The sequence below is a fragment of the Crotalus tigris genome, unplaced genomic scaffold (assembly GCF_016545835.1).
Source record: "Crotalus tigris isolate CLP2741 ecotype Arizona unplaced genomic scaffold, ASM1654583v1 scf7180000017549.6302385, whole genome shotgun sequence".
Classification (NCBI taxonomy): Eukaryota; Metazoa; Chordata; class Lepidosauria; order Squamata; family Viperidae; genus Crotalus; species Crotalus tigris.
The window spans coordinates 4,254,680-4,280,045 of record NW_024096467.1 but is presented as its reverse complement, the minus strand read 5'-3'; the positions used below and the strand labels follow the sequence as shown (position 1 = coordinate 4,280,045).

The following is a 25,366-nucleotide window of genomic DNA, read 5'->3' as shown; positions in this document are numbered from 1 at the left end:
CAAAGTTACTTTTTCCAGAAGACAAATCGACTTTCCTTGGGTTTTTTTTTTCTTTGAAAATGTTTGGCTTCTTATCCAAGAAACTTCTTCAGTTGCCTTTTGGAAAAAGTACCTTTGGGAGAACCACGACTTGGATGATTTGAGAATTTTCACAGACATTCCTTCCTCCCTTCTTCCCTCCCTCCCTTCCTCTCTCTCCTCTTTTCCTTCCTTCCTTCCCTCAGCATCCCGGGATCTCTCTCCAAAACTTCCCAGACTTTTCAAAAAGTGCCATATCCGCGCCGCCTAGAGAGAGAAAGGAAAAGGAGGCGGAGCAAGAGGGCTTTGAAAGGCGAAGTCCCGACGCGGCTCCACCTTAACAACCCTAATCCGAGCCCAGCAGGCCTCTCCCTCCACACAGGGGCAGCGTCGCCCATCGCCCGTCCGCTCTTTCACTTGTGCGAGCCCCCCTTTTGTCCGCCAACGACCACCATGGTGGCATCCGGCGGTCCCAGCACGGGCCAGACCTGCGGGCTCGTCCTGATTTTCGCCGTGCTGTTGCAATCCATCTGCGTGGCAATCACTTTCCTTTATTTCACCAACGAGCTGCAACAGGTCGGTGCGAAGTTGATCGGTTCCGTCTTGCAGAGCGGGTGGGGGAGAAGAGAAGGGAAGGTTTGCTGGTTGCAAAGGAGGATTCTTAAGACGACCCCCGCCCCCCACCCCCGTTCTCCCGCCGTAAGCTTGCAAGATGGGTCCCTTCGGATGCCTGCCCTTTGCAATTCCATCGGGTTTAATTACTGCACGTCGAGGAAAACGCAGGATCCGATCTTTTCAGTTAGATCGCTGGTGACCTGGCCCGGATCGGGTATTAAAACAAAGCCCACGCATGCCTCTGGGTTACTCGCCCAATGCACCACGGCTACTTTTTAATTTCTCAGCTTGCCATTTCGTACTCCCAGATCTACAACTTTCTGGTTCCTCTCTCGAGTCAGGCCTATTCGCCCTACCGAGTAGTCGCTCCCCCTCCCTCCCCCGGTGCTTTGTTAGCAAAGACAAAAAGAGCTTCGGGAACGGCCGAATCCGCCAGTCGCCCCTTTCTTTCCTTGTCCACAAACGATTAAGCCCCATGGAGCCTAGCGAGATTACATTCGCAAAAACCGTTCATGGCTGCGATGCAAGCAGGCCGAAATCCTTTATAGGTTGTTTTATTTGGGGGGCTGGGGGAAGGAGAAAAGTCAATGGCGGGAGATGGTCGTGATTTTAGCGGGACTTAGCTAACCAAGAAGACTTTGCTGTCTCCAGTTACTGTACTTATTTGTCAATAAATGTGCAGCGCCTGCAAGTCCAATACTCTAAATAAATGCACAGCGCCTGCTGTCTGCCATCCTGTGTTTCAGTGAATCGTGCATTAAAGAACGGCTTTAAGAATGTGACCTAACCATGTTTAAAATAAGAACCACGAGCCACTTCTTCCCCCGTATGAGAGGGTAAAACTCCACAATAGGCTGCAAAATGATCGGCCTTCTTTTTTTTTTTTTTGCCTCAGTCTTAAAAGTGGACTCCCTTTGTCTGAGAGCCTTCGTGGGTTTTCTGCCATACGTTGGCTTCTCGTGTGAGATTTGAATTCTTTACAGAACCACAGAGATTGCGTTGGGCTGGGCTGGGTTGTTATAATGCAGAGTTTCTTAAACTTGGCAGCTTTCCCAGAATTCCCCAGCAAGTGTGCTGGGAAAGTTTGAAAAACAAGTTTGAAAAACACTGGTATGTGCCTATTCAGCATGTAGGGAGCAATCTCTTGGTTTGTTTCGTTCTTGGTGGACTTCTTTTTCAAAAAACAGAACCTGGGAGAATGGAATCTAACCATTGGCCATTCCCACGAGATAAGATTTCTATTTCTGCAATAGGCGATATACAGTAATTTCTTCCTACCAGCCAGTCGTAACTGAATTTCCCTGAAGCAGTTCCAGTCTTGTCTTGTAACACTGAGCAAAATGTATGTGCAAAACTTGTTGTATTGCACAGGTCTTGCTGCTGGACTGAATGATCTTACATGGTTCTGGGTTTCTCTGGGAGAAAACTGAATGTTTCACTTATTGCAAAATAATAACTAAGCAGAAAGTAAGCCTTTTTTGATATTACTGCCTGGAAAAGTTAAAAGGAAAAAAAACTTGGTTAAAAATTTTGTTATTAACTCCTATGGGACTGTTTCCAAATGAAAAGCACAGATGAAACTAACTCACTTTGTGTGCAAGCTCCATTCTGATGTTCCAAGCAAGGAGGAGGGAGCTAAGCTTGCATTTGTTTCCACAACTCAAACACATTTCCTGCAACCAGCTGATCAGGAAGAGCAAGGGAGTTGCCCATCCTGCCTCCTTCCCTGCTTTTCTCAGTGGTTTTCTAAATCATTGGTTGGATTCACATATTGCTTTTGTTTTTCTGGATCCTGGCTTGTTGAAGAAGGCAGGAGAATGTGGTACTCTGGATGCTCAAGACCTCTAATGGCTGGAATCACCTATGCAGTGCTCAGATAAAAACACCCTTTCTCTCATCTCAGCCTACTGAGGAGCAAATAGGGACGGGGGCTGCAATTTGAGGCCCCAGCCCCCCTTTTCCATGGCATTCAGAGGCCATTGCAATCACAACTGCTGGAGAATTGGGAGCAGGAAATAGCACTTTTGTCCTGCTACAAACTAGTTTTACATAGTGCTTTGTAATAAACAGCACCCACCCAACTCTTTGAAACCCAAGTAAAACTAGCACATTAATCAGCGAATGCTGCCAAAGGTGTATCTCTATTATCCCATTTTTCTCAACCACAAACTTTGAGTAGACCAACTACCTATCTACCTACCTACCTGAGTCACTGAGCAGATTAAATATGGCTCCAAGACTCTAGGAAAAACTTCAAGGTACTATGTGATACCTGGTACCTTGGTGGCCAAAACAAGAATGATGTATTTCTTGTTTGGAGAGAAATAGTATCCTTATGAGGTGTATATGCCTTATTCCTCCAGGGGTCAAAACAGGTGTTCTTTGTTTTTCCATTATGTACACTTCTCAACATTGAACTACCACCTATAACCTTTGGTCAGCAGATTATTGCAAAGTGTCCCAGATAGGCCTTTGCTCTTTAAACAGTGGAAGGTTATTATTTTGCTGAAGACAAAATGCTCCAAAGCGGGCTATGTTCCATGTCCAGGTCCTGTTATATTCTTTTGGGACTTGGCTGGAGGAAGAGATTGGGTGCAAACCCGGCACCTTTACCCACGCTTAACTTAATGAAATAAGCCAAGGATATTAGCCAAATAAGCCAGGATTTTTGAGAGTACTAGATCAGAGGCTAACCGATGCAACCTGTACTTGCCCAACACTGGAGGCTAAAATGTGGTAAATTAGGTTTGCTTGCAGTTAACTTCAGTGGAATCTGATAAGAGAAAGACTGTGCTGCAACTTGCAGCGTCTTGCAGCCCAAATATTGTTTATGCAGCTTTTGTGGTAGGTGATAGGATTTGGTGCATTCCAGGATGTGTTTAACAATGCACAGGCTCAAGTTACTTATTTTGTTCGTTTGCATAATTAAAACCTTGTTAGGCTGGACTCTGGAGAACTGTAAAGCTAGATTTGGGTGGAGAGGAACAAGGAAGATTGACTCTTTCCTTCCCAGAAAAAAAGATTATTCATCCTACCACTGTTACTTCAATCAAGATTGTGGTTTTTCCGTAGTTCCTATGAAATGAAATACAGGTAGAGTATGAGAACACATTAGCTTTATTATTCAGTAGATACTGCAAAGTTTGTCTTCTCCCATAGTAACATACACACACACACATACACATCTAGAAAAAGACAAGCACTGATATTCAAGGCTCATCTATCTATTACACACACACACACACACATGTATGTATGTATGTATATATATATATGTATGTAGGTCTTTGGTTGTTAGGTTTTCTCCCGCGTAAAATTGGAAGTGTTGGAAGCGGGAGAAAACCCGAACAACCAAAGACCTACATACAAACACCCGCGAAAACCTCAGAAAACATATATATGTATGTATGTATGTAAAATATAAATATATATGTGTGTGTGTGTGTGTGTGTGTGTAAATGTAATAGATGAGCCTTGATTATTTGCGTTTTCATTCCACACCAGCCAAATAAAAGGGTGTGTTCCCATTTAAGAAGCTGTCCCAAAGCCCACTTTTGCTTATCTTTACACATTTTCCAGTGAAAACAAGTTTGTTGAACGGAAGCCATTATTGTTCTATCATAATTGATCTATCTGTTGCTGCACTGGGAATTATTGTAGCTTTGGTTGTAATTTTTCTTTAAAAAGATAAATTTTCAGGCTTGTAGAGAATAATTTTAAAGTGTATCCAGTAGTAAAATGGGACTTTGCTTCATAGTACTCGGTTTCATTTAGCACTTGGGAGGGTGGGATGGGGAGTTAAAACTTCCTGTGATTGTTGTTTTTAATGATTTTCAGTATCCACACACGGGATTATAAAATGGGGTATTTTAAATTAAATATGAAATAATCAGTGGGAAAAAATAGAAATAATTCTTACATTATTAACATAGAACATGAATCAGGGAATCTATTGCAGTGTTTCTAAACAATTCTTGAGATAGGCCCGTTCTATTATTTGTGTTCCTCCAGATATTAGACTGCAATTTCCATAATCTTTCCCCATGGCTACAATGGGAGGTGGAATTTAACTGTATTGTTGCTGTTCCCGAGTGGTGGATATTAAAATTCAGTTTGTTCTGAAGCCTACATATATTTGAACTATCCCTTCATCATACAGTTGCCTCTCCTGATCTTCTTTTTCTTCTTGACATCTATTTCCTGAAATAACAATTGTTGAATTGTCTAGGCAGCAACTAAACCCAGCTACATCACATTTGAAATGCTTCATGCTGTGTGACTAATTTCTAACACTTCCCAAAATGCAATTTCTGGGGAACTTTGCTGGTGCCTGAGTACAATTATATAAACATAGCATTTCTTTCTTAAGAGAGTAGAAAAAATTTCCAAGGAGGAAGTAGTATATCATTAATTATTATTATTAAATTTATTTGCTGTGTATTTCGTCATGGAACTATTCTAGGTGAATATGCATTGCCAGACATGACAGTTTTCTGAGTATTGTGAAAATTTGTGCATATTCTAGCTCTGAGAGGTGGAGCTTGACTGCTGAAAGGTTTCTGATTGGCTGCCCATCTTTGAGCACTGGCCTATGACCATTTAGGGCCTGATTTAAAATCTGAATCATGGAATTCATTCTATTCTGCAGGTGAGATGAGAGGACTTCACCTGCAATTCTAGATACAATTGTGTTCAGGAACTCCCTCTGGCTTATTCTTAAATCAGGCACATGGAATTACTCTTTGCCACTTCTACCAGAATGCCATTTTTGGTTTGAATCTTAAACTAAAATAGGGCACACGTGTGTGTCTGAGTTAAAACAGCTTTTAACTTGTATGTTATAGGAGAAAAGTAAGCTGAGCTAGAAGGAGGAGTTAAATGCGTTATCACTTTGGAATCATTGCATTACCACAAGAAACTCAAATCTACCTCCCCCCCTCCCTGAATTCCATTATCTAGTGCCAATTTATTTTTGACCATTAGTTGACTAGATTCTTATACAGGTAGGCCTCACCTTACAATCACAATTGAGCCCAGAGGTCCTGTTGTTAAGTGAGTTTTGCCCCATTTTTTGCCACAGTTGTTAAGTAATCACTGCAGTTGATAAGTTAGTAACTTGGTTGTCAAGTGAATCTGTCTTGCCCATTGCTTTTACTTGCCAGTAGGTTGCAAAAGGTGATTACATGACCTTGGGACACAGCAATGGTCATAAGTATGAACCAGTTGCCAAGCATATGAATTTTGATCACAAGATCATGAGGATGCTACAAAGGTTGTAACTGGAAAATGGTTGTAAGTCACTTTTTTCATTGCCGTTGTAACTTTGAACGGTCACTAAATGGACTGTTGTAAGTTGAGGACTACCTGTATATAGGTAGCAATAATAAACTCTTCTGTGATTTGAACTCCAGTAATGTTCCTGGTTATTTGCTCCTGACATGGGTGTAGTTTTATGGCTAGACAACGCCTTCCTTAAGCTCTCCTAGGCGCTCTGGTTTTTGAAACAAGAAGCCTTGGTTATAAAGTAAATAAAAAAGACATTTTGCCTTTATGTAGCATATGATATATCTTTGGTAGGAGTAGTATCTGATCCTAGTTCCTAATTGCTGCTGCTTCTGGACCCCTTCCTGTGTCTCTCCTGCCCTATAACTTTCTCCTCCCTTTCCAACTAGTTGTTAATCGTGGAGGATGCTAGAATTGTTGTCTATCTTCATTTATAGTGAAAAACATTTTGATAATGTGACTTTATATAAAACTCCCCCAGATGTTTCTTTTCTTAGAATTGTCTACAGCTAGTTCAGACAAGGAGACCACAGAACCTAAACAGAAAGGGTGAGCTATCACAGGAGCCTGCCTCCCACGTAGAGCCTTTCAGTTAATAGCAAGTTTTGTCTTTTGTAAACTTGAAAATAGCTCTGGAAATACCCAGTAGAAACAGCAGCATAACTTTCAGTCTAGAAATGATGTTAAGTACACAGTTAAACCTTGGTGGGGAAAATCACTGTGGGTGTCTTCCTTTATTATCTCTTGTGAGAAGGCCTTCTTCTTCCCTTTGAATTTCCAAGCTTACTGAGGTAATGGGGGAAAAAGGTTCCCACAATTTCTACAGATTCATCTGTCAGTCACTTGGGACTATGTGTTCCTGTAATCTGTCTGCTTCTCTAGAATAGCTAGAGAAGAAACTGCACAATTCATGGATGTGATGTTGACAGTTCTGAAAAAGTTCCTTAAACACATTCTTTGGTGTAGACCAGTGGTTCTCAACCTGTGGGTCGGGACCCCATTTGGGGTCGAACGACCATTTCACAGGGGTCACCAAACAAGGCTGTCGCCATTTTTTTCCCCTTTTCTTTGGCCACGCCCCTGGCAACCAGTGATGTATAAGTGGTTGGGGGTCACCACAACATGGGGAACTATATTATGGGGTCATGGCATTAGAAAGGTTGAGAACCACTGGTGTAGACTTTTGCACCCCTCATTGCCACTGTTATTTTTAATTATGAACTCTACCCATTCTACCTTTGTGTCTTTCTTGTTATTTCATCTGTTTTTAATGTCTGGGTTTTAGATTTTGTTCCAAATGGGTAAACATTTTTGGTAGTCAGCAGTATGCTCAGTTAAATAAATAAGCGAACAGGAAAGATTCTTCTCCAGATGTGAAGAATTGCATGGGTCTTGAAGGATTGAAATAGTAACATTGAAGATGGTTCCTGCAGGCTGGCCTATCAATTTATTCTTCTGTTTATTCAGTTTGGGCTTTTTCTGCTAGAGATCCTATCTTCAGGGCTAGTGAAGATAAAATAGAGATGGAGATAAAAAGAGTTTTCTCACAATGGGTTTTTCCTGCATGATATTAGAAAAAAACAGGATGATGAAACAAACAGTTTTTAATTCCAGCGACAACTTCCTCCTTTTGCATAAGTGCGATTCTGGCAAGAAAAACGTAGGTATCGTATAACCTTGTATATTTTTGTTTTCTTATTCAGTTGTCTGAAACAGCTTCCCAGTCTTGATGTGATAAATAGGTCTGGGTATTGCAAGGTGGCCCTATTACCACAGTATTATGCTGTGGGATCAAAACAGAGGCCTGAAAAATGGCAGCATTGCAACAGAAAGTGATCAGGCTGAAAGAATATTAATAAGCCACCATATGTAAATTAGATTAGAACATCTGCTGGATGTTCCTAATTTACACTCTGCTAGAAGAGGCTTGGATCCCCTTCATCCAGCTTTCTGCATCATATTGTAACAATCTGGATATATCTGAGAAAGCTCAGAGATTTGACAGGAAGGCAGCAGTTCTCTTTTATGGTTGGTTGGTTGGTTATTTATTTGGTTTATACTGTGCTTTTCATTCAGGAGCATTAGATGTGTACAAAGTAGTACCGCCTCCTGTTTTTCCCTCCACACATTAACAATGTGGGTACATTGGTTTGAGTGTGACTGGTCCAAAATTACTCACTCGTAAGATTCCATTGATGAAGTTAGAGCAGAATCTGGGCTTTCCCATGCCTACTCCAGTTTCTTAATGACTAGTTACTTGAGAGAAGTATGTGGTTCAAGAAGGGGAGAGATTTCAATCTATCTGTTTCACTTCATGCACACTCTTACATACTATACTGCTGGAGCCTCCCAGTCTACTCTTTAGTCTACTGGAAGACTTAAGTCTTTAGTCTTTCTTCTAAAAGGGAAAGCTTCTCTAATGCATGAATTCTTTGGTTGTGTTTTTTAAGGCAGCCATATATAAAGCACAATCATAAACTGTTTCTCCATTTGCCAAACTACAGCCAGGAAAATATTCCCTTCTAACTTGGGTGGCTTTTGATCAAAGTCAGACCTAGGAGATATTAGGATCTGGCAGTAATTATGACAAAAAGGCACTCATATGCTGTTCACCCAAAGCTGAATAGGAATTCTGGCAACTGACAGTGAGGGAAGGTTGCACCTTAAGCAGGACAAGCCGAAACAGAAATCTGAAGCAGCCTAGTCAGCAGTGACTGCCTCTATTAGCTTTTGAAGGCCCTCAAGCCAGATACATTCAATGGCCCAACCTTGTTGCTACCTGCTTTGCTTCCTTTCATCTTGCTTCCCACCTTCTTGCTTCTCAGACAGAAAGTCATTAAGCAAAGAGACTGGCGCCTTCTCCCTGGGGAGAAGGAGAAGACCAGGGAGCCAATGATAAAGACCTAATAGAAGTCCGTGAGTTGTTATGAGTGTCCCCATCTAATATTATAGTTTTTGATAGGTCTCCGATAACGCCAATCTTGACATCAACCTATGGAGGTATTTGGAAAGAGCATGGTTGATTAACCGTTGGGAGTCTTTCAGAATATGCTTTTTAAAAACCTGGGGGTGAGAATCATCAAGACCTGGAAATTTTCTATTTCTATTTTCTATTTCCATTCGTGTCCTTCATTGGTCACTTCCATTTCCCGGTTGTGAAAAGGCAGTGGAAGTCCTGGAAGCCCTGAAATGATAATCTGGCAGTAATTTGAAGAGTCCGTAAAACTAAACTCAAAATACTTGATACCCAATGTTATTGATATCAAATAGTGAGGAGGAAAAAATTAGCTACCCAAATTACCTTGTAGATCAGCGGTTCTCAACCTGTGGGTCGCGACCCCATTAGGGGTTGAATGACCATTTCACGGGGATCGCCAAACAATGCAGTCTGCCATTTTTCCCCCTTTTCCTTAGCTGTGCTACTCTTTTATTCTATTGGCTTTTGAAAGCCAATAGAATAGACTCTTGAATAGAGTCTAATTCTATTGGCTTTCAAAAGCCAATAGGAATTTTCCAGGCTGACTCTGCCCTGCTGAGCCCGCCAAAAGTCCCATTCTGCAAACGGTGCTGCAAGTTGTCTGCAGCGAAGGCGAGCTGTTTGGAAGTTTCCACCCCTCCCTGCTGAGCAACTACTAAAAATGTAAGTAAAAGAGGGCCAGGGGTGGGAAGTGGGAGGTCGGCGGGTGCAGGGAGGGTTGCTGGTGCGCATGGGGCCTGGCGGGTGCCTTACCTCCCTTGGGCTGGGCCAGCTGGTGGCCCAGCCGGTGGTCGCCCTGCGCCGTCGCTGCCCCTTGCAAGCTACGCCTCGATCAGCACGGGGTGGCACCACGCATGCACGGCGCTCCCAGGCATGGAAAGTCCTTGACTGAAGACCGGTTGGGTAGTCCTCGACTTACGACCAGATGGGGGTCGCGGCCCTAAAAGGTTGAGAACCACTGTTGTAGATGCTTGTCATTGTTGAATTGGATTATAGCAATGATTTATTGTTGAATTTGATTATAGCAATGATTTAGACTTTGGAATTTATTTAATAGCCGAAGGGGAGAAAATATGAAGAAAGATATTGAAGAAATGGTTTTGTTCTTTTGCTCTCTTCACTTGAGTAGAAGGCATTCAAAATGTTGCACGAAGGGGTGCTTTGAAGTTGAAAGCAAACCAACATCTATTCCTCTCATTTAGTATATTTCCTCCCTCAAGTTAATCTACCCAACATAGGCTAAGGGATGAGTTTAGGTAAGGAATGGTTTTGTCTGCTATTTATTGTTCACTTCTATAACACAGAAAGGAAGATTCAATTTTGGTCAACTTTGAGAGGAAGCTTGATGGTTTTTGCTGTTTTTTATAGGTTATCCTTTGACCATTTTGCACCTAATTATATATCTCGAAGAGGCTTCATTGCAAATTCAAGAAACATCTGACACTGTTCAGAAAAGCAATGTGTGCCATCTTTTCTTGTTTCATGGTGAGAAGCCTTCATACTTGTACAGGTAGTCCTTGACTTACAACAACTTGTTTAGTGAGTGTTTGAAGTTGCAACATCACGGGAAGAGAATGACTTATGACCATTTTTCATACTGAATGACCGTTGCAACATTCCCATGGTCATGTGATCAAAATTAAGATGCTTGGCAACTGGTTCATATTTATGATGGTTGCAGTGTCCCTGGATCATGTGATCACCTTTTGCAATCTTCTGACAAAAGTCAGTGGGGAAGCCAGGTTCACTTAACGACCTTGTTACTAACGTAACAGCTGCAGTGATTCACTTGACAACTTTGACAAGAAAGGTCATAAAATGGAGCAAAATTTACTTACAACTGTCTGTCTTAGCAATAGAAAGTTTGGCTCAATTGCAGTCATAACTCAGTAGATTTTTGAAACTTGATCATATGGCAGTGAATGGAGCATCAAGGGCCATGTGCACATACCACTTTATCAGTTATCAATGAGGAATTGTTTCTGTCATTGATGGCCACAGTAACACTATTTCTGTATGACCTATAAAGCACAGTTTGGATTGCATGAAAGTGCTCCCAGCAATAAAACGAAAATAAGAGATGGAAGGATGGAAACAGAAGGAGAATGAAAGTTATGGATAATTGTAGAATGTTACTGGGACAGAATGGAAAAACTTTGAATCCTGGCGATGAAGTAAAGATGACATCTTTCATTGATTTTTGCATAGGTATGTACACATGTGAGGATGAATTACATGAGGTTGGTTGGGATAAGAAAAAGTTAGTTTAGAGGGAAACTGGAGGCAGAAGTTGCATGTGAAGAATTTGCAAATGTTCTCCCTGTTAAGTAGCAGAAAGCAAGGAAGAATGTGTAATCAATTGCTTTTATATTAGGACATCAACTCTGAGGGATGTTTTAGAATTTATTTCAAATGAATAACAAGAGGAGAAAGAATGGAGTGGGTAAATAGAGCCTAAACTAAGCATACTGTCAAATTTGTTTTGTACAGATTAATCGCCAGATGAAAACAGAAGAACAGATGGAAAGCCACCTTGCAGTTGAACTGAAGCTCCACCAGCAAGTTAACATGAAGGCTTCAGCTTCCTTCAAAAGCTGGGCAAAGTTCCATTAATCCACTATTTTCAAGGTTCTCTATGAATATCCACGATTCTTTTAACCATTTTGGATAGAATACATAAACAGGTTGTTACAAACAGTAGGTTTTTCCTTGTAACTTTGATGAATAAAATTTTCACTTATTTTTTGTAATAACTTGGCTTTTTTGTTTATTTGAATTTTCTGAACAAAGTAGCCTGACTTAGTTCATTTATAAATATTTTCTCTTGGTAACTCCACAAAGTATTAATAGGTCATTGTCATACTTTTCACAGTAGCCATCTGTAGAATTCAAATAGTTTGCATTGAAGCGGGAATAAAATTTACTTATTTCTATAAATAATAAGTTCCGGCTAAGTAGTGCATTTACAAGTAAAGAATAACACTAATGGGCTTTTAAAGCAGAGATAAAGTCCAGTTCTAGATAAACATTTTGGGTTCCTTCTAGATTGGAGCAAAAGAGTAGGTTATCAGGTTGAAATAGTCTTGGGACCTTTACTAGGCCCAATCAAAAAATCACAAATCAACAAACATTTCGGTTGAATGTTTTTCTTCTCAGTGAATCTCACACAGAACTCAGAAGATGGAATATTGGGATATTCAAGTCTCAAAAGTCTGCATGTCATAAACTCGGTATTTTGCTTAGTGCAGGAGGCGAAATCACATACAGTAGAACAGTGTTTCTCAACCTTGACAATTTTAAGGCATGTGGACTTCAACTCCCAGAATTCCACAGCCAGCAATGCTGGCTGTGGAATTCTGGGAGTTGAAGTCCACATGCCTTAAAATTGTCAAGGTTGAGAAACACTGCAGTAGAAGATCTGTCATGATTGCCTAATTATTGCAGTAGCCCTTAATGTATTTTTTCTTTTGATTTCAGTTTTAAAATAGATTTAGACATACAATTAAGATCAAGAGCTGAAATCTAAATGGTCTGCCAGTCCTGCATTTAAAAAAAAAAAAAGGTGCGCAAAATATTTTAAGTTTCAAACAGTTGTCTTGAGAGGAAGACTTTCTGCTCTGAGCTTATTGGAAGTATTTCAGTACTTCCATTCTGGAAAGGGAACTGTTTGGAATTTAGAATACTTTCCAAAATAGGCAGAATGCATTCATTCAGTAATTTTGGGACAGCTGTTGCAAACTCAAAATGTTCAATATACCACTAAAAAGTAGGCAGGATCAGGATAGAAAAATAGGAGGCAAGGGAGAAAAACACATTTTTAGCCTACTCTATCTTAAATGGTGCGGTTCTTAAAGTAGCATTTTCCCAGTCTATTCCAATAGAAAACCTACCATAATTCAACAAGAAACTGAGCTAGATCTGCAGAAAGTTATTGCAAGAGCCACATACAGCTACCAGTTGTCCTTTGACCGAGAAGGCCTAAATAACCTCATATATTCGATAGTTTGTCCATGAAGACAGTTTGATGGGTTTGAGGCTTGGACTTCATGATCAAACTGCATATCAAGATATTTCAAAGGCTCATCTTGTAGAAATCCATGGGAGATCGATGCTGTTGTCCTGCAAAAGAGAATTTTGTGGTCCAGTAACTGTTTATAAAGATGGCTACCCTTCTGTGTAATCCATTTGTCATTCTGAGAGGGTTGTGGGGGGGGGGGGGAATGGCAGATGGAAGGGAAATAATACTTCCTTGTTTTGTTCAGCTTGATTTTGTTTTGCATTGGATTCCTTGTTTTGGACCACACTGTTTTTGTTCAGTTGCATTATAATTATAGTGTACTATGAATAAATTTGCTTCTCATTTGTAACGACCTTTTGGGAGGCAGGTTCCCATTCTGCTGTATCTTATAATACTCTGTTTTCTTTCTTTCCTGATTTTTTTCTGCTTCTTTTGTATCTTAAGGTGGTTTAATAAACTTACGTAAATAAAAAAAATGTATATATAGTCAATTATTTTTCAGATGGATTTGACACCATTATGGAAAAGCCCATAAAAAACATCAGTTCACAAAGACTGCAATCTGCAGGAAGTCTATTCTAAATTCCCCTTTCAAAGGGAATTATTAGTGCAGTCCTATAGTTTTGGGACTTCCATTTCTCTGAATCTTTCTCACTGTGCTGGAAGCTGGGATTGATGGCAATTGACATTTTAAATCAAATGGAAATTCTTGGGTCACCTACTTGGTTTAATTAGATCTGCCTTTTAGTTAGTTTGCACATACTTATTTGGGATGATAAGTCTGGTGTAGCACATTGTGGTTTGCTGCTGATCAGACGTGCGTCAGCCTGCCTGAAAATCAAATAATGGTTGAGAACTTTATTACAAACTGGGAATTTCTGCAAAATCACCAGTGTAGATCAATTATAAAACTGCTAAAATCCCCACCCACAGGATTGTGAATGATTGTATCTCATAGTTTGAGTATGAAATTGCAGAAGAGGAAGCAGAGATCTGTTAGTCTCTGGTGCTAGTCTGAACAGATAAGACTGGGTTGATAGTAGCTTACCAGCAGCCTGATAAAAAGTGTAAGATAATGAAAGATGTTTAAAATGTAAGCTGAGATTCTCTAGCAGCCCAACACCGATAACAAAAATGGTGGCTAAATGTTGTATCAAAAATAAATGTTGCTGATGTTCTATTACTATATTATTTATACTGTATACGTTCCTGCCTCTACATTCCATTCATTTAATTAACACTTGGCTTCCCCCATTTTTCTAATACAGCTCCGAGACACGTATGCAAAGAGTAGCTTTGCTTGCTTCACCAGAGAACATTTTTTCCTAGAAGATATGGATCCAAATGATAAAGAAGATGGCGATCCTTGCTGGGAAGTCAAATGGCAGCTGTCAAGGCTTGTTAGAAAGGTACTCCCTTTTTAAAATACCCATCAGTCTTGTACCAAATGGGAGACATGGTTTCAAGGATTTTACTCCTTTGTAAGATTTATAGTGTCTGCTTTAATAAATTATGTCTGAACTTTCTGGAGTATGCTTTTAAAATTCTAAAATGCAGATAGAGAAACAGTTGCAATCAGATATTCCAGATTATCACCAGCTTCTGTGTATGTGTGAGATTGCCCCAAGGCAGGGGTAGGAAACTTTGGCTCTTTTATGACTTGTGGACTTCAACTCCCAGAATTCCTGAGCCAGGTATGTTATGCTGACTCAGGAATTCTGGGAGTTGAAGTCCACAAGTCATAAAAGAGCCAAGGTTGCCTACCCCTGCCCCAAGGGTTACATTCCTACATCCATACTTTGTAAGAAATACTGGTGGAGAGCCAGTTTGATCTAGTGGTTAAGATACCAGGCTAAAAAGCGGGAAACAGCGAGTTCAAATCCTGTCTTAGCCATGAAAGCCAGCTGGATGACATTAGCACAGTCACTCTCTCTCAACCCAACTCGCCTCACAGGGTGAGGCGGAAAATAAAAAGAAATTGGATATATTTTGTCATTTTGAGTTACGTGTAAAAATAATGCAAGGGATACAAATAAATAAATGAATAAAATACCTCATTGGGACTGCCGTGGCTGCATAATTCCTAACTTGTTCAGATTTACTGATACCAGACTTCACAAAAATTCAGTTAAAAGTGTTTCAGAGTGCGTGCTGCATCTTCATTTTACAAACTTGCTGTTTTTATCACATTGCACATTATTAATATGCTTTTCTTAATTTCTTTCTAGTCCAACTGTTTCAATTTGTCAGAGACTGGTTTGAATTTGCTCTGCTTTGAGGCTTTATTTATTTATTGGATCCTGAAAAATAGAAGAAACATTTCATTAATAAATAAGTAGATACAGGTAGTCCTTGTTTAATAACTCTTCACTTACTGAGTGTTTAAAATTATGACGAATTCTCCCCCAAATGGTACTTGCGGCCCGTTTTGAAATTCTGATGATTTCCACATAGAAAGAAAATTAAAAAAGCATCTTGATAATGTGTCATATGATAAAAAAGTGAGACCTTAATAAAACTAAGATGCAGCCCACATATAGCCACATGACTGCATTTTGAATGCTTGGCAGGTAGTTCATCCTTACAGCCAATTGTAGCATTCTGTGGTCATGCGGATTAATGTTTTTTTTTCAGGAAACTGGCCGAAAAATTTTTCCAGCAAAAAAAAAAAAAAAAAAAATCCATAGGAATGTATTGACTTAGTTAACGACTGCCTTGTTTACTTAACGATTGAGGTTTGCCGTTAAGCAAACCATGCCATGTTTGCTTAACGGCTGCCTCAAAACAGGCACAAAATGCCTCGACTTAGAACCATCATGATTTATAACAGAAACTTTGGACTTCCTTATCTTTATAAGTCAAGGACTACTTGTAAAGATTGTTCTGAATTTTTTATAGACCTAGTTTAGCCACTACTTCCACTTTATAAGACTTTCAGAGCTTTAATCCTCATGTGAGGTATTTTGAGAGGGAAAATGGCATCTGCCTAAACTGTTCTGGGCGATGTGGTTTATTTCTGTTGCTGACTTGAGCGCCAGGAAGAGAGTTAAGGATGTGTCTCTCCTCCTCCCTTTTTAAAGTTTTCAATAACTACAGGTAGTCTTTGATTTACGACCACAGTTGTGTCCATTTTAATTGCTAAGCAAGACCGTTGTTAAGTGAGTTTTGGCCCCATTTTAACAATCTTTCTTGCCACACTTGTTAAATAAATCACTGCAATTGTTAAAGTAATAACACAATTGTTAAATAAACCTGGCTTCCCCATTAAGTTTCCTTGTCAAACGGTTGCCAAAGGTGACCCCATGACCCTGGGACGCTGTAATCATTAGAAATATCAGCCAATTGCCAAGTGTCCAAATTTTGATCTTGTGACTGGGGATTCTGCAATGGTTGTAAGTGTGAAAATGGTTGTAAGTCACTTTTTTTCAGTGTCGTTGTGACTTTGAATGGTCACTGACTAAATGGTTCGAAGTCAAGGACTACCTGTATTTGTAATATGATAGACTTAGAGCTGTCTTGGAGCAGGGGTGTCAAACTTGCAATGTCACGTGACATGTCGCGATGTATTGTGACTTTTTTACCATTGCCAGCAATGGGGCGCAGTTTCGCCATGATGCATCCGGCCCACATGTCGGCAGTTTAACATCCCTGCCTTAGAGGTTGTGTTCTTTTTGGAACATGTAAACTACACATTGGGATAGCATCATAAGGCTCAAGATTATCCAATAAGCTGCGATTGCTGAACTAACTTCTTAGTTTAGAACTTAAATACATGCTCATTGGCTAATATACATATCAACAATTCTGGCTTCCTCTTTGTACATTTTTTGCAGAAGAAGGTTCCTTAGACTCATTCCAAAAAAGTAGTTTTGGGGGGAGATGGAAGTATATAAATCCAGTATTTGGATTCTAATAACACCAGGAGGAAAAAAGATAATTAACTATATTTGTAATTGCAGATGGTGGCCAAGAATCGTGCAGAAGAAGTAACATCAGTTTCGACACAAGGTTGGGAAAGTTTATGATTCATGATTCATGAATGGCTGCATTGTTGCACTGAGGAAATGAATGAGATGGTCATTGAAAGCCAGATTATGATGTAATATAGATTATTTAAAGAAGCTGAACATGGAGCACTGGTCCTAGGAGACACTTCTGTGTCTAAGAAAATGGTTAAATGGAACTCGTCCTTCCTGCATTTTCCGTAAGTGGATAAGGAGATAAAATCATTTATGGAAGCCACAGTCAAGGGACAGAGCAGAGTTTAATTTGCAGAAGGTCTGAGGTCTCCCAGTAAGTGTTGGACAAAACTTCTACCAGTGATCCTGAGGAGATGCCGGTCATCAGAATAAATGTGTGGACACTTTATCTCAACTACAGTTGTGGGGAAGATGGAAGGAAGGACCAAGCCATCACCCCTGCTGAAAGAACAATTCCACTGAGTTCTTCTTCAATGGTTTCCATTTTAACTAGTTCCCTAAAGTGCTAGAGATACCTCATTTTCTTACAACATCCATGTTGCATTTTTCTTTTGAGTTATACCTTTTTTATACTGTTGTATTAGTGCTGTAGTAGCCTCTATAGTCGGACCTGTCTAAGGGAGCCTCCTACATTCCTTCCCATATAAGGTGGTATAAGCATCCTTGTATCTGTTTCATCCTTTCCTATAATATGTAATATATATCTAAATGTGTAAGGTAAGAGGGAAAAAACCATGACATCTATATAAAGTATTGCAAGATGTAAAGGAAAGAAGAGGATTGGGTTTACCTGATATAAAATTATGTTTTGCAGCTTGTTATTTAGGTTGGATGAAAGACTGGGGGTTGCTGAGAAATAGAAGGCTTTTGGAATTAGAAGGACACGATCTGAGATGTGGGTGGCATGGATGTTTCTGGTATGACAAAGCTAAGGTTAACATAGATTTTAAAAGGAGTTCCTGATGGGAAATTAAATGTTGGCATTTCTTTCTATCCAGACAACATTTCACCAGATGCCATTGCAAGAGATGTACCTAGGAACCCCCGAGTCGCAGCTCATCTCACCTCAAGCAGAAATGCAAGGAAAGGTTTATTTGTACAAAGTAAGACAATGCCTTATTCTGGGGAAAGAGGCTAATGTTTAGAGGAATGCAGTTATTTCTTTTACAAATAGTGGCAGCACTTCTCTGAGCTTAGAAGCTAAGCAGGGTGGGGCCTGGTTAATGGTTGGATGGGACATTTCAGGTAAGCACCTTTCCCATTGTTGTAGGCTGAAATCAAAATACATTTTAGGCAAAAGCAGTGGGAAACCACTTTCATATTTATACGGACACCATAAAGCTGCTTTATTGTGTCCTTATAAACACCAGGAATCAAACTTGACAATATCTTTTTTCTTATGAGAAAGAAAAAGCTGATAATTGTAAATTGTAAATCAGAACCCAGAAAATGGAAAGCAAAATTCTGTATTAGGCAGGGCCATCCCACAAATAGTGGTTCTCAACCTGTGGGTCAGGACCCCATTTGGGGTCGAACGACCATTTCACGGGGGTCGCCAAACAACGCAGTCCGCCATTTTTCCCCCTTTCCTTAGCTGTGCTACTCCCTATTATTCTATTGGCTTTTGAAAGCCAATAGAATAGACTCTCTTGAATAGAGTCTAATTCTATTGGCTTTCAAAGGCCAATAGGAATAGTCCAGGCTGTCTCTGCCCTGCTGAGCCCACCAAAAGTCCCATTCTGCAAACGGTGCTGCACCAGTTGAGTAGTCCTCGACTTACGACCGGTTGAGTAGTCCTCGACTTACGACCAGTTGGGGGGGGGGTCGCGGCATTAAAAAGTTTGAGAACCAAAGCATTAAATAGTCCCAGGTAGGAACAGAAATCCTGCCAGTTGGACGTAATACTTTGTATTATGTCATAAAATGCTTGGTGATAATTTTTGTGATAAAATGTTTTATAAAATTCTCCAAATCTTAATTTCACAGGAGTCATAGAACCGGGATTTTGGACACTTTCTCTAAGTTTGCCCATTTGAGTATTATTACGGTATACCCCAAAGATGCTTTTATTTCTAAAATGTAACTGGATTTTCTTCGTTTTTTTCTTTTTGCAACACATTTTTACTTCTCATCGAAGAAGCTTCTTCTTCAGTTCTAACTGAACGGTGGGGAATGGAAAGATTTATATACTTTGTAGGCTTCTGCCTACCTACAGTGTTTCCACAAAAATAAGAGGCACCAGGTCTTATTTTCAGGAGGTGTCTTTTCCACTCACCTCTGCCACTGACAGACCCGCCCAGTCGGCCTACTTCTTATGTAGCCGAAGGAGCAGCTTCATTCTACAGCTGAGAATGAAGCTCCGGCCTGCATTTCGCAGTCAGAGGCCTTTCTGGAAGGCCTCTTCAGCTGAGAACTGAGCTATGGATTCAATCCAAAGCTCGGTTCTTGGCTGTAGAGGCCTTCCGGAAAGGCCTCTGACTGCGAAATGCAGGCCTGGGGATGCCGCAGAAGAAGTGGGCCGGCAAGGAGATGCCTGGCTGCAAGGTAAGTGGGTGTGGAGCATGTGGTCCAGTTCCACACCCCACCCCTGCCATAGCTTGATTTTTAGGTGTTTTTCTCGCCCCAAAGTAGGGCTTATTTTGGAGGTAGGGCTTATATTAGGCCCATCCCCTACAATCAAGCTAGGGCTTATTTTGGGGGTAAGTCTTACTTTCGGGGAAACACGGTAGCACTCTGAAAGTTGTTGAGGCTATTTGGGGACTTATCTGTATCCTCAGAATCACCAAATCGGAGTGTAAACAAGTGTGGAGGTTTCTTGGGATTGCTAGCCTCAGGTACTTTCAGAGAGTGAGCTAATGACCAAACCTCAGATCTGCTAATAATCAGATAACTGCAAAGGATATAAATCCTTCTGTTCCCCACCACTCAGTTAGAACTGAAGAAGCTTCTTGGATGAGAAGCCATACATTTTTCAAGGAAAAAAAAAAGCAATCAAAAAAGTCCAGTTGCCATTTGGGACAAGACTACCTGGATGATTGAGAATACCCATAGACATCACATTATTACACTTTTTTGCCCAGTTAACGGTTGCAGACATGAGAGTTTTGGGATACATGGATGGTCTTGAAACACATGGTGAGAGAGGCACAGACTTCTAAAGGGGCTGTAAAATCTGATTTAGCATAAAAACCAGACTTTTGGTTTTTTTTCCCATTTATTCACTGAGGACTGCCTTTGCAGACTATACAAATGTGATACATGCTATAAATCAAGACAAAGTTAATATGTTGAGAAGGGACAAATTCAGAGACCAATCTTAGCAGGAAATCTGTGGGGTTCCCAGAAGAGTTTAACAAACTCAGCTCAGAACCCCAAATATCCTTTAGAGCCCACCATCCTGGGCTCTCCACCAAGGTGAAGTGAACATTTTCATGTTCCAAAACTCAACGAAAATAGAGTGGATGAATGCAGTCTGCTTCCCTGTGATATTAGGCTTGTGAAACCTGGGCTAGATGAACATAATTATTTCAATTAAATCAATTTGCATTAAAATCAGTGGAGTGGAAGCTAATGATCCCTGCTTTAAGTTGTAATGATTTCACTTGATCAAGTGGTAAATGAGAGAGCTTGGGTCCAGCCCATCATAATCTTTTGCTAGATACTGTTAATTATTTAATGTTACCTCCCCAAATAAATGTGTAGGCGTATTATAGATGTTCTTGATGTATAATTTAGAGGCTACTTGTATTGCATTTTTAAGTAAAGCCAAACACTCTACGTGGGATATAAATATGTTGTTTTTCAAAAGGACTCGTATTCTCTGCATGCAACCTTTATGTAACCTAGCCCAAACTATACTATCTAGAGCAGTGTTTCTCAGCCTTGACAATTTTAAGGCATGTGGACTTCAACTCCCAGAATTCCACAGCCAGCATTGTGAAGTCCACATGCCTTAAAATTGTCAAGGTTGAGAAACACTGATCTAGAGTTTCTAAGAGAAAATTCAAGTGTGACTCCAAAGCAGCCCTTGGAAACTAGCGAGAATGTTCTGGCCATAGAACATGGTCAGGAATATAAGACTAATCCAGGCCTGGAGAAGAAAGCAGCGTGGTGTAGCCTTTTTCCCTCTGATGGCTCACATTATGTCAGATGGCCATGGTGGCAGGGAATTCTGGGAGTTGACGTTCCAACACGTCTTCAGAGCACCACGTTGGGAAAGTCTGCAAATACAGGTAGCCCTGATCTTACGACCACAATTGAGCCCAAAATTTATGTTGCTAAATGAAGCATTTGTTACGACCTTTCTTGCCACAGTTGTTAAGTGAATCACTGCAGTTGTTAAGCTAACAACAGGGTGGTTAAGTGAATCTGGCTTCCCCATTGACTTTGCTTGTCAAAAGGTCGCGAAAGGTGATCACATGACCCCTGGACACTTCAACCGTCATAAATATGAAACAGTTGCCAAGCATTTGAATTTTGATTACGTAACTGTGGCAATGCTGCAACAGTTGTAAATGTGAAAAATGGTCATCAGTCACTTTTTTCAGTGCCGTTGTAACTTTGAACGGTCACTAAATATACTGTTGCAGGTCGAGGACTGCCTGGGGAGTCTTGGAAGAGAGCTGGTCCACAGCCTTGATAAAACTTTCCATTTTGCAACATGTATGACAACAGTAATATGGGTCACTTTCCTTAATCCCTACAAGCGGTGATCATACATAATATGGGCATTGGGATTTAGGACTTATATATTGGAGTAAAACTCTGCAAAGATGCAGAGTTTACATGATTTGTCTTTTTAAAAAAGACAGGTGCGATTTATTTAGCGTTATATGTATTTAGCGTTTTTACATGCCTAAACTATTTTCTGCCTTTTTTCAATCAATCAATCACAGGTTCTCCTATCAGAAACAATTTGGGATTTAAAATAATCTCTTGGCAATCTTCGATGTATCCGTCCTTTCTTCACAATGTTTTGCTGAACAATGGAGAACTTATCATACAGCAACCTGGATTTTATTACATTTATGCACAGACTTATTTTCGGTTCCGGGAATCGGAAGGGGTTGAATCCAATGCAGATCCTGACTCGGACAGCATTAGGAATCCGAAGCAGATGGTTCAGTACATTTCCAAATTTACAGATTATTACCCAGAAGCCATCCTGTTAATGAAAAGTGCAAGAACCAGCTGTTGGTCTGAAAACGTAGAATATGGACTGTATTCCATATACCAGGGTGGAGTGTTTCAATTAAGGAGAAATGATAAGATTTTTGTCTCCATCAGCTATCAAGAACTAGTGGATATGGATAAAGAAGCCAGCTTTTTTGGAGCCTTCCTGGTCTCTTAAAGAAGAGAACAATTAGACATCATGAAGAGGTTGTGGAAGACTTGGAGAATTCTGCTTTTGAAGCAGAATAAGAAGTTAGTTGCACTATCCACAGAATTGGACCAAGTATATAGTTTCTCTGTTAACCACCAGTGAGACCAGTTCAAGGTTCCATTATCCAAACTCCACAATGAATGGTTGGCATGCTATAGATACAGAAATGCCAACAAGCTGTTGTGGGTCCATGAATACTCTTCCAGGGATTTTGTTTTTTGTTTGGAACGGGACAGTTGCATTTGGTTTGTTTCAACAAATTTCTGTTGATCATATGCATGGAATCCATGCACCTAACAAGACAACAGCGAGACCTACATAGTAACAAGTGATTCAAGCTGTCCTGTCGTGTGGGTAGTGTCACTGTGGTGTGAGTTGCATTTGCTGAACTGCTGGACTGACTCTGATGGCAGAATGTAAAAGATAAAAGCAAAATAGATTCCCTGAGTTTCCTTTTTTCAAATCAGAATGGTGAGAGCTGCATCGCTCATTTAGACTAGCACCTGGAAGATTCTTACAGAAAGGTACCATCTCTGATTGCAGGAGAAGAAAAATCACTTATTGCAAAGCTGGACCCTAAATTCACTTCCATCAAGGAGAACGTTCATATACCTGCACCCCTTCATGCAGTTTGAAATGGTACAGTCCTGGGTGGGCTGTATCATGCAATATCTCCAAACATGCTGTTCATTTTTGAGAATGAAAAAAATGTGAATCTCGTTGGGAAATCTGCAAAGAACAGAATTTGCTTCATGTTCTATAATTCGTACCTCCTTTTAATGCAGGACCATTTTTCATATGAAAAGATTCTTTTTAAGTTTTAAGATTTTTTTGTTTTTAAGTTTAAGATTTTTTTTAAATAGCACACTAACAAAAATCGGGCGAATCAGAGCAATTTTTTTTTTTTTTTTTGCAAAGATCCAGATACAAACTGAAGAGGGATATAATTTAGAGGACCCTCAATAAATCAATGGTGCCTTTTGCTCTTGTGAGAATTAGTGTTATCACCTGTAGACTTATGCTGAAGACACAGGAGGTTTAAAAAAAAAGTAAATAACTCTTAACCACAGACTCTGTAAAAGCAATTAAATGTTGCTGAAAGTTTACTGTTTTATTCCAGAAAGATAAGTGACGGTCAAAGAAGCTTCTACTTATTTCGAACTGGAAACACATAACTGTTTAATATTGGATAAAAATCAGTTTATTTCTGTAATGCCAAATAGTACTGGATTGGTATTTAGTAGCAATATTGTATTGAAATGCCATGAACATTTTCACTTGCAGGATGTTTTTTGCATTGTGATTGACAAAACAGTTGCCAGCTGTTTCTCCAGCTTCCACAGCACACCACTTTGATGTACACAGCTTAGTCAATACCATTGTTCGTTGCTCTGTTGTGAACCCCTGAGGATTTCTCTGCTGTCATTGGTGTAGTTTTTCATGTGATCTATTAGCTCAACTTCTCTAAGGGCTTCCTATTAACTTTTTAGTTTGGTTGAGAAGGAAAATCTCACCATAACTACAATTTTGGACAATGTGCTGATTGTAGCCTTACTTCGTTGGCCGATATGTTTGAAAGAGTTACAAATATTGGCCAACTGTTTCTGTAGAAGGAAAATACAACCGTAACTAATTTTGGACAGTATGATTATCATACTTTTACTATGTTGGCCACATACTATGTTGAAAAAGATGTAAATGTAGGCCAACTGCATCTTCAGAAGTAATTTCTTTCAAAATGCTTTTAAATATATGCAAAGAGATACTGAAGTTACATACTGTGTCCAATGTTGGGGTGTAAATATGTAGCAGTGACATTAATATGATGATGTCACGTCATTCCATTTTAGAATCATCATCCTTTGTTCACACCACTGTAAAACAGATGGTCTTTAATTCTGAGCTGAATCGATCAATTCGATGGTCTCCAGTTTGCGATGACAAATCTTGAGGATAGCTGACTTGGAGGCCATGCTGAAATCATACTGGGAGATTTTGCCCAGGTGGCAGCAAGTATGTAAGAACTTGGCAGCCCTCATGCCTCAGTTGTCATGCTCATGGTGATATTAGAAAACAAAGAATTGGAAAGTTCTGGAGATAAAGCCTCCATGACCCATTCCTGTGAACTTAGTTAACAAATCGGAGGGACAAAAGCGAGTGACCATTGTTGTTGTTAATTGCGAAGTCGTGTCCGACCCATCGCGACCCCATGGACAACGTTCCTCCAGGTCTTCCTGTCCTCTACCATCTTCTGGAGTCCATTTAAGTTCACACCTACTGCTTCAGTGACTCATCCAGCCATCTCATTCTCTGTCGTCCCCTTCTTCTATTGCCCTCAATCTTTCCCAGCATTAGGCCCTTCTCCAGTGAGTCCTTCCTTCTCATTAGATGGCCAAACTATTTGAGTTTCAACTTTAGGATCTGGCCTTCTAAAGAGCAGTCGGGGTTGATCTCTTCTAGAACTCACCGGTTTGAACGCCTTGCAGTCCAAGGGACTCGCAGGAGTCTTCTCCAGCACCACAGTTCAAAGGCCTCCATTCTTTGGCGCTCAGCCTTTCTTATGGTCCAACTTTCACAGCCATACATTGCAACTGGGAAAACCATGGCCTGGACTATACGCACTTTTGTTGGCAGGGTGATGTCTCTGCTTTTTAGTATGCTGTCTAGATTTGCCATAGCTTTCCTCCCCAGGAGCAAGCGTCTTTTAATTTCTTGGCTGCAGTCCCCACCTGAAGTGATCTTGGAGCCCAGAAAAATAACGGACTGATCATTAACGGGTAGCAAAACTCTGTTGGGACAGTTTTAAGTTTTGCAGCCCAAGTGTGGTTTGTATACTGTGAAGCAAAGCACCAGTTTAGTTAGATAGCTCATCTTTATTAATGTTGGTTTAACAAATGGAGACAGGGAATGCGATGACAAGCTCTTGACCATCCTTCTGGTTTTTTTAAGCCATGGATATCAAAAATACTGTCACGTGTAGTATATTATTCTTTTTTTCTTGATTAAAAAAATGGGTTTATTCTGAATGCCTCAAACAGTCAGAAGAAATAGGTGATACTTGAGCAGGGAAAAAGGAGAAGATTAGCAAACTC

General features: G+C 40.2%; 1 protein-coding gene across 1 annotated transcript; it reads left to right on the top strand.

Annotated features, from left to right (window-relative positions):
- The first annotated feature begins 319 nt into the window (after positions 1-319).
- Positions 320-24,121, top strand: TNFSF10 (TNF superfamily member 10). The gene is made up of 5 exons (XM_039338191.1): positions 320-594; positions 14,180-14,320; positions 16,871-16,919; positions 17,890-17,994; positions 21,787-24,121. The coding sequence occupies exons 1-5, from the start codon at positions 472-474 to the stop codon at positions 22,239-22,241; spliced, it is 873 nt and encodes a 290-aa protein (XP_039194125.1). The 5' UTR covers positions 320-471; the 3' UTR covers positions 22,242-24,121.
- Positions 24,122-25,366: the final 1,245 nt, after the last annotated feature.

Coding starts and splice junctions, on each gene's coding strand:
- TNFSF10 (XM_039338191.1), top strand. CDS start 472: ATGGTGGCATCCGGCGGTCCCAGCACGGGCCAGACCTGCGGGCTCGTC. Junction 14,321..16,870: donor TGTCAAGGCTTGTTAGAAAG/GTACTCCCTTTT, acceptor TTGTAATTGCAG/ATGGTGGCCAAGAATCGTGC. Junction 16,920..17,889: donor AACATCAGTTTCGACACAAG/GTTGGGAAAGTT, acceptor CTTTCTATCCAG/ACAACATTTCACCAGATGCC.